Here is a 10,326-nt window from a genome sequence, read left to right as displayed (position 1 = left end):
CCCCCCCCCCCCGCCCCTCGTTACATATACTGAATCTTGGGAAATTATTTCGACATTCAAAATTATTCCCTTCAATGTTTTATTTACACTTATCATCTTCACCCTTACCATCACTCCAACCATTTCCATTGCTGGCACCACCACCACCACCACCACCATCATCATTACCGTCATTACCACTACAACACTACCACTACTTCTATCATCACTACTACCTCAATATCACCACCTCTGTTACCACTACCACCACAGCTGCCATCTTTGGCCATTAGCATCACTTTTTCCTAAAATCACTGCTACCATGTATTTATTTGTGCCTGCCACAATTTCACTTTGAAACCCTTCTGCCACTTTCTGGTGCTATATCTATACATATGAAAGCACGTGGCTCAGTGGTTAGAGTATCAGGCTTACTTACAATCATGAGGTAGTGAGTTCAGTTCCTGGACCAGGCTGTGTGTTGTTTTCTTGAGCTAGACACTTTATTTCACATTGCTCCAGTTTACTCAGCTGACATCACTGGTGCCAAGCTGTATTGGCGTTTGTCTTTCCCTTGGATAACATCAGTGGCATGGAGAGGGGAAACTGGTATGCATCAGCAACTGCTGGTCTTCCATAAACAACCTTGTCTGGACTTGTGCCTCACAGGGGAACTTTCTGGGTGCAATCCCATGCTCATTCATGACCAAAGGGGATTGTTACTCATTTTTTAGCTAAATATATGGTGTGTATGTGTGTGTGTGTGTGTGTGTATATATATATATATATATATATATATATATATATATATATATATATATATATATATATATATAATCATCACCATTTAGTGTCCATTGTCCATGCTGGCATGGGTTGGATGGTTTGACCACGGCTGGAAGGCTGCACCAGACTCCAGTCTGATTTGGCATGGTTTCTACAGCTGAATGCCCTTACTAACACCAACATATATATAAGAACACAAATGGGGTTTAAAATTCACAGCAGCTGTTTCAGCTGCACTTTATTGATGCATTCTTTGATTACATCGCAGCAAAAACCTTCCAACATCAGGTAAATTTTAAACACATAAACATGCAAGGTAAAAACTAGAAGATGACATGTTCACCAACTACCATGGTGAATAAGTATGTACTGTATATAATTTTCTACTTTTTAATGAAATGTTTGACATATGGTGTGTGTGTTTGTGTCAGAGGGTGGGGAGTGATTATAACAAGACATTGGAGTAAATATTTTGTGACAAGGGCAACATTTTTAGTGCCCAATCACCTCGCACTGCCTTTCAATTCCTAGCATATATAACTCTTCCCTCTCTTTCCACATGGGGTAGCCTTGTGCCTCTGCTAACCTTAGACATCTGTTCCTATCCTGCAATGGCATTTCTTGCCTCCCAACATCTAGCATAAAGCCACCCCAATCTTTACTGCACTCTTCTCCATCAAGAGATCTTTTTTGATAACTCCTTTGACATCTTACTTGTGCCGATAAAATGAAAATGCACCTAGTACACTTCGTAAAGTAGTTAGCATTAGGAAGGGCATCTGGCTGAAGAAACCATGCCAAAGCAGAGGTCAAAGCACAACACAGTCCTCTGAACTGTCAGATCCAATCAAACTACCCAAGCCATGCCAGCATGGGAGACAAACATCAAGTCCTGATGATATATATATATATATATATATATATATATATGGCACAGATGTGGCTGTGTGGTAAGAAGCTTGCTTCTCAACCACATGGTTCTGGGTTCAGTCCCACTGCATGGCACCTTGGGCAAGTGTCTTCTACTATAGCCTCGGGCCAAGCAAAGCCTTGTAAGTGGATTTGGTAGACAGAAACTGAAAGAAACCCATTGTACATATATATATATATATATATATATATATATATATATATGTATGTATGTATGTATGTATGTATGTATGTAAATATATGTTTGTGTCGTGTTTGTCCCCACACCATCACTTGCCAACTGATGTTTGTGTGTTTACATACCCTTAGCAGTTCAGCAAAAGAATAAGTACTAGGCTTACAAAGATTAAATCCTGGGGTCAATTTGTTCGACTAAAGGTCTAAAGGAGGTGCTCCAGCATTGCCACAGTCAAATGACTGAAACAAATAAAATATATACATACATATATATATATATATATATATATTTTATTTTATCATAGACTCTCCCATCATCAGACGATATATGAGGGTTCTGTAATGTTTTACTGGATCTCAACATTACCTTTACAGGTGCATAATGTGTCACATGTCAGATAACGAAATGAGCAACACAAAATGAAGTGTTTCGCTAAAGAACAAAACAACGCCAGTCAGGAATGAAAATCACTATCTTGCAGTTGTAAGTGCAACATCCTAACTACTAAGCCACCAGAAGCTAGGTGATTGGGTGCCAAAATGTTGCTCTTGTCACAAGATATTTACTCCAATGTCCTGTTATAATCACTCCCCACCCTCCAACACACACACATCATTTGTCAAACATTCCATTGAAAATCTGTTTTTCAGAAAATTAGAATAAACTTTCCTCTCACATTGTATAATGAACCTATCTTGCTCTACTGCAAAAACTGTCTGGTAACTATCTAAACTGGCTTTCTCATTATATTTAGAATGTTGTGTAGCAAGGCACCATTACATCAGCAGTAATCATTGAACTGTGACAATGACCTAGTTTTGGTTTCCCCTTGGAAACTAACTGCTTCACCTCACTCACTCATGACCATCACAGCTTCCCATTTTTGTCACTCCTGTAAACTTGCTGTGCTTATGTAAGATACCAGATACCATTACATGTGTGGTTTCTGTGTATGATAGATATGTATGTGTGTAGTGTGTGTGTGTATACACACACACACACACTTAGAGGACCATCAATAGTTTTCTTGGATTCTCGTTTATTTATTTATATCTCTCTTTATTTCTGTGTGTTCCTTTCTCTTGAAGAGCATAAGCTCAAAACATAAAAAACTTTCACACCTTTCCAAACTAATACACCTGCTTGTTGTTTATACACCTGTCTTCGTCTTTTGTTTTTTTGTAAATTTCAACTATATATATATAAGTCAGTAAATGGTGGAGTTGTGTTAACCGCACGTGGAGAAATAATAGGAAAATAAAAAATAATAATAATGATAAGGCAAAATTCTAAACTGAAAGCATATTTTAATATAGATGTGTATAAGGAGGATTAAAAAGGATTTCTAACTGGCTTTCATTGCATGGCAAATTTTCAAGAAGAGGGGAAATGAAAATAATGTTTTTTACAAAAATATAAAAAATATATTAAAAAATAAATATACCAATACATTATATTGTCTTTAAGTTTTTAAAGTTCAATGGTAATCCATGTAGATAATTCTTAGATAGATTAGGATGCATGGAATTAAGAATCGTGTTGTGTTTAAAAAAGGCTGAGAGTTTGTGTTAAACAGGAAGTGTGTGTAAGGGAAGACAATTCTGTGGGTTTTATACCTTTTAGTTGGAGTTCTGGACTCTTTGTCAACAGGAAGTTTATGTCTGTTCTTAGAGAAACAAGAAGTAAATTTATATGTATTTCAATGGGTAGGCAAGAGAATACATATAAATTTACTTCTTGTTTCTCTAAGAACAGACATAAACTTCCTGTTGACAAAGAGTCCAGAACTCCAAGTAAAGAATGTAAAACCCACAGAATTGTCTTTCCTTAAACATACTTCCTGTTTTGACACCACACTTCCTGTTTAACACATAAACTCTCAGCCTTTTTTAAACACATGATTCTTAATTCCATGCATCCTAATCTATCTAACAATTATCTACATGGATTACCATTGAACTTTAAAAACTCAAAGACAATATAATGTATTGGTATACTTATTTTTTTATATATTTTTTATATTTTTGTAAAAAACATTATTTTCATTTCCACTCTTCTTGAAAATTTGCCATGCAATGAAAGCCTGTTAGAAATCCTTTTTAATCCTTATACACATCTATATTAAAATATGCTTTCAGTTTAGCATTCTGCCTTATTATTATTATTATTTTTTATTTTCATATATATATATATATATATATATATATATACACACACACACACATATATACACACACACATACATCTGTGTATTTATTAGTGTATATGAAAATGCAAGTGACTTAATCAGGAACTGAGTATTGAAACTAAGACAATGACATGAAGGAAGAGACATTTGTAATCATTTAAAACAACATAAAAATACTTGTTTCCTTTTTATTTATGTCTCTGGAGAGATGCAAGCATGACTGTATGGCTAAGAAGCTTATATCTCAACCACCTAGTTTCTACTATAGCATCAGGTTGGCTAATGCCTTGTGAAGGAATTTGATAGATAGATACTGGAAGCCTTCTTTTTATGTGTGTGTTTGTATGTGAATATTTACAAAACTGTATTGAGCTGTCTTCAGATGATAATATCACATGTCACCATTTGCATTTGAGTGCAAATGGTGAAGCTTGTTGACAATCCCCATCAAACAAATTGTATGTTGTCTCTACATTTTTCAAATTCCTCTAGAGTAAAAAAAAATTCTTTTACTTGAAAAAAAAGAATAGGTCAGTGTTAGCAACTGGAAGTGCATCCAGCCATAAAAACAGATGAGGGTTGTCATATTTTACAAACATATTGTAAGGGTGTGGCAGAATTTAATAAAGTGTTGTTACAATATTATATTATGTGGCAAGCTGGCAGAGTTGCAACCACATCAGACCAAATGCTTAGGATCATTTTCTCTGTCTTTTATGTTCTGAGTTCAAATTCCATCATAATCAGCTTCACCTTTCATTCCTGCGGGATTGATAAAATAAGCACCAGTTGATTACTGGGCTCAATGTAATCAACTTACTCCATCCCCTAAAATTTCTGGCCAAAATTAGAAACCAATATTATATTGGGGTGGAGTGGGGTACAACTTAAGGAACAGTTGTGATTTATGATATGTTGGCTGGGTACAATTTAACAAAATAAGGATACACAACATTATAATCCCTTTGAATTTAATACAAAAATAGAGGTACATGTGTGTGCTTGTGTATCTTCTTGTCTCTAAGAGACAAAACAATTTTAGTAGGAGAGGCTCTGCTGGAACCTTATCCATTTCACAGGTTTGGATGAAATCATCCAGACCCATGAAATGGACAAGCTCTCCGTAGGGCCTCTCACTATCACAATAGAATCATCCATTCTACATAATTGTGTATTGAGTTTTCATTTGAACTATAGTCTTCCCAAATCTATGCTGAACATATCTCTCATATAGATACATTCCTAAGTGCATACGTTGTCAACCCTCGTTGGTTGACCTGATCTTAGAATGTCTCATTCATCATACTCTTGTCATCTGTCACACACAACAGCAGCAAAAAAAAAAAAAAAAGTCAGCCAGCTTTATGATTATCTTGTCATATCTCCTTCTATGGCTCAATACCATTGCTGCTGCCAACCACTTTACATTAAGGACTGGGTACATTTATATCATGCCACCAGTTTTACAAATATTGCTTGTGGTAGAACTAAACAGTTCTCTTTACCATTTCTTTATTCTTTTCTTTTATTCTGAATGAGTCTTACAGTTGGATACCATCTATATCACCAACAGCTTTACTCTATGGATTATGTGTAGTTTATCTAAAGAGATTAATAGGATTAAGATAAATACCATAAAGTCCTTCACAAATATTGACTTCAAATTTTGACACAAGGCCAGCAGTTTTGGAGAGGGTTAAGTTGATAACATCAACCCCTGTACTCAGCTGGTACCTATTCTATTGACCCTGAAAGGATGAAATGCAAAGTTGACCTTGGTGGAATTTGAACTCAGAATGAAATACTGCTAAGTGTTTTGCTTGGTGTGCTAACAATTCTGCCAGCTTGCTGCCTTATTTAATCAGAATATTGGTTTCAGATTTTGGCACAGGGCCAGCAATTTAGGGAGAGGGGTAAGTTGATTACATCGACCTCACTGCTCAATTGGTACTTATTTCATTGACTCCAAAAGGATGAAAGGCAAAGTCAATCTCGGTGAAATTTGAACTCAGAACGTAAAGACAGATAAAATGTCACTAAGCATTTTGCCGAGAGTGCTAACAATTCTGCCAGCTTTCCACCTTGTCCTCCACAAATATTCTTTTCTACTCTAGGCACAAGGCCTGAAATTTTTGGGGAGGGGGCCAGTTGATTAGATCGACCCTAGTATGCAACTGGTGCTTAATTTATCGACCCCAAAAGGATGAAAGGCAAAGTTGACCTCAGCGGAATTTGAACTTAGAACGTAAAGACAGACGTAATACCACTAAGCATTTTTTCCAGCATGCTAACGTTTCTGCCAGCTCACCGCCTTATCCTCCACAAATATTAACAACTAATTTGTGTTAATATGCCTCAGGTTAGATAAGTTGCAAAGTGATGTTTTCAACACTTTAATGTTTAAAACACACACACACACTGCTTATTATTTTTATAAATTTTTAATTTATAGCAAATTAGGTTATCATTATCAATTAACATCCACATTTTTCATGCTTGCATGAGTCAGACGGAATTTTGTTGAGGCAAAATGGATGCTCTACCTGTCACCCACCCTCATGTTTCCAAGCAAGGTAATATTTCCCAAGCCTAGACATAGAAATCAAACAACATTGATTGTATGATGGTGATGGTTGTTTACTACAATCATATGATTTCAAGGCAAAAGTACACCACACACATACACACACACACATGTATACACATGTCAAGGTGCTTTCAAGTTCTGTCTACCAAATTTACTCACAAGGCTTTGATTGCGACTGAACCTGAGACACATAGTCGGGAAGCAATCTTTTTAACAAAACAGCATGTCTGTGCATGCAAGTATAGACACACACATTTACAGTTTGTTATTTTTACAAGTTTTTATAAAAATGACAAAATATTCTTATAAATAAAAGACTTTTCAGCTCTTTATGTTCTGAGTTCAAATCCTACCAAGATCAACTTTACCTTAACCCTTCTAGGATTGATAAAGTACTGGGGGCAGATTCCACTAACATTTCTCTTAAATTTCTGGCCATCTACCTCTGTTTGAAACAACAACAGTTGTTGTTGTTATTGAGTGAGAGAGCAACGCACGCCATCAAAGTGACACTGGGGTGCAAATATACCAAGCCCAACATACCTATCATGACTACTCATCTGATAAGGGTACTCTAGGTACATGCATCACAACCATATGTGCATGACAGAATGATCTCATATCAAGATAAAAAGCAGATGACCTTGTGGATGGGGTCCAATTAGAATTTTCTTTAGGTTGAGTAGCCCATCCCACTCCAAAGGTCTCTGAACAAGGATTAAGGATGATGAACTAAAACACCCATGTTTCCAGAGGTGAATAATTGAAACCCCCAAGAATCCTTCTTAACACATGGCTATGATTCTCCCCTACTACTCCTCTCATGATTAAAGATGCACATGTCATCAACTGCTAAGGGACCTCTTCAACTGGTTATGGCAAATCCGTAATATTGAGTAGAATATTTGCTGTAGTTCAATTTTTACACTAAGACAAAACATGTACATGTTAATGCTCCTAGTAAGTTAAGATCAGAAGCCTTGAGAGTCACTGCCTGGTACTGCATCAGGGCATTGTATTATTATTATTATTTTATGTTTGACTTTTGCTTTGCATTTGTACAAGTTGGATCCAAGTCTCACCCAGAGACCTCAAGAGACAACAAGTTAGAAGTTCATGTAGGTGTTATGCCTAGGGTACCATATATTTGGATTTGTACATAGTGTTATTCTAGAGAATGTTTAAGAAACCATAAGAAAATTATGTGTTTGTTTTAAAATTTGAGATCACATACACAATATTTTACGTAGGAAATGGGCAGTTCCCATGAGCACTATTATTATTATTATTATTATTCCACCAAGGTCGACTTTGCCTTTCATCCTTTTGGGGTTGATTAATTAAGTGCCAGTGAACCACTGGGGTCGATGTAATTGACTAGTCCCCTCCCCCAAAGTTTCAGGATTATCATTATCATTGAGTGAAGAAGCAGTGCCTGCCATCAAAATGACACTGGGGTACAAATATACGAAGCCCAATATATCCATCATGACTACCTGTCTGTTAAAGGTACACTAGGCACATGCATCACAACCATATGTGCGTAACATGGTGATCTCATATCAAGTTAAACAGTGCACTCAAAATGTCCCTGAATAAGATTTGTTTTCAAAACATCCATGTTTCCAAAAGTGAATTATTCAAACACCAAAGAATTCCCCTCAACACATGGCTATGGTGCTCCCCCACTACTTCTGCTCGTGATCAGAGATGCACATATCATCAGCTGCTAAGGGACATGCTCAACTTAGTTAAGGTCAAACAACAGATGAGCAAATCTGTGGCATTGAGCAGAATATTTGCTGTAGCCCATCTTTTATACCAAGACAAAACAATGTACATGATAACTCTTCCAATCAGTTAGGATCAAAAGCCATGAGAGTCACTACCTGGTACTATTATTATTATTATCATCATCGTCATTGTTGTGGGCTGGCAGAATTGTTAGCACGCCAGGCAAAATATTTGGCAGCAATTCATGTCTTTATATTTCGAGTTCAAATTCTGGCGAGGTTGACTTTGTCTTTCATCCTTTTGGGTAACTTACCCCAATCCCCAAACTTGCTGACCTTGTGCAAAAATTTGAAACCATTGTTATTATTGTTGTTGTTTTTTATGTTTGTATTGTTCTAAGTTTACCCTTTATTTTACTCATTTGGTCTTTGTTTTTTCTTCTTCTTAATTTGTTGAAAAATCAAAAAGTAAAAAATATTCCTCAAAATAAAACTTTAGAACTCGACTACATCTCCATGTTTTCTTTTCTTCCAGACACATATAGTATATTTGGTACAGAAAAAACACGGAGTTTCAAAAAGGTCAATAATTCAACAGTGGACCGTTCTTCGTCGTTAGGAAGCCATGCTTCCCCGCCGTAAGTTATCTCTTCTCTCTCTCTCTCTATTTTTTTCTCGCTTTGTGTGTTGTGTACAAGAAATCTGATACATGCACATGTACACACCCATGCAATACATGTATTACCAGGCTCACACTTGCAGTTCTTATACAAACCAAAGCAATTGCTCATGTGCATGTGATCAGTGTTATAAACAGCACATATAACCACTTACACATACATGTACTAACTCACACCTACGCTTGCTGACTGACACATACACATATACACCCACATTTCATCAGTTTCATGCACACACACACACAGTGTAATCTGCAAGTTCCATCAGGCAGTATTAAAACATTCCTTGTACCCCCCCCCCTCCAAATCCCTGAAACCCATGATAAAGGGATTTCTGTTGGTTTCCAGATATTCAATCACCTGATCTGCCTTATTCAATTATAATGTATGGCTAGCCATCACCAGCAAACAAGGACGAGTTGGTAACTTGTATCACACTTTCTCACTGAATATTTTAGGTGCCAATATAGTCACAATTAAGGTTACAAGCTGGCAGAATTTTTAGCATTCCTAGTGGACTACCTAGTGGCATTTCATCTGTCACTACATTCTGGGTTCATATTCCACCAAGGTTGACTTTATCTTTAATCCTTTTGGTGGTGGTGGTGGTGGGGGGGGGTCATTAAAATAAGTACCAGTTGAGTACTGGGGTTGGTGCATTCGACTTTTAACCCCTTCCCTGAAATTGTTAGCTCTGTGCCAAAATTTGAAACCAATACAATCACAAGCAGACATGGACACCCTCTCAGCACTCTCCTTCTTTGACCCAGTGGTATAACCAGGATGCGACAGTTGGACAGAGAACAAGGAGCTGCATCAGCATCTGGCTGATACCTCTTTACAGCTGAGTGGACTGAAGCAGTGTGAAATGAAGTGCCTCACTTAGGCACAGTGTGTATTACCCTGTCCAGAATTGAACCCATGGCCCTATGATCATGGGCCAAGTACCCTGAACACTGGGCCGTATATCTTCACCTAATTAGAGTCTAAGTGGCTGTGTAGTCCATGGATATACTCTTTTTACTCTTACTCTTTTACTTGTTTCAGTCATTTGACTGTGGCCATGCTGAAGCACCACCTTTAGTCGAGCAAATCGACCCCAGGACTTATTCTTTGGAAGCCTAGTACTTATTCTATCAGTCTCTTTGCCAAACTGCTAAGTTACAGGGACGTAAACACACCAGCGTTGGTTGTCAAACGATGTTGGGAGGGACAAACACAGACACACAAACATATACACACATACATACATACATACATACATA

General features: G+C 37.0%; 1 protein-coding gene across 1 annotated transcript in view; it reads left to right on the top strand.

The window, feature by feature from the left end:
• LOC106880839 (uncharacterized) overlaps positions 1 to 10,326 on the top strand; it is a 47,096-nt gene that overhangs the window by 14,041 nt on the left and 22,729 nt on the right. The window contains exon 2 of the mRNA XM_014930970.2: positions 8,917 to 9,019. Within this exon, the coding sequence (XP_014786456.1) occupies positions 8,917 to 9,019 (103 nt within the window). The remainder of the gene's footprint in view (positions 1 to 8,916; positions 9,020 to 10,326) is intronic.

This window comes from Octopus bimaculoides, chromosome 13 (assembly GCF_001194135.2).
Source record: "Octopus bimaculoides isolate UCB-OBI-ISO-001 chromosome 13, ASM119413v2, whole genome shotgun sequence".
In the NCBI taxonomy this organism is placed as follows: domain Eukaryota; kingdom Metazoa; phylum Mollusca; class Cephalopoda; order Octopoda; family Octopodidae; genus Octopus; species Octopus bimaculoides.
Note: the sequence above shows the minus strand (reverse complement) of the source record. Positions and strands in the feature narration are given on the sequence as shown.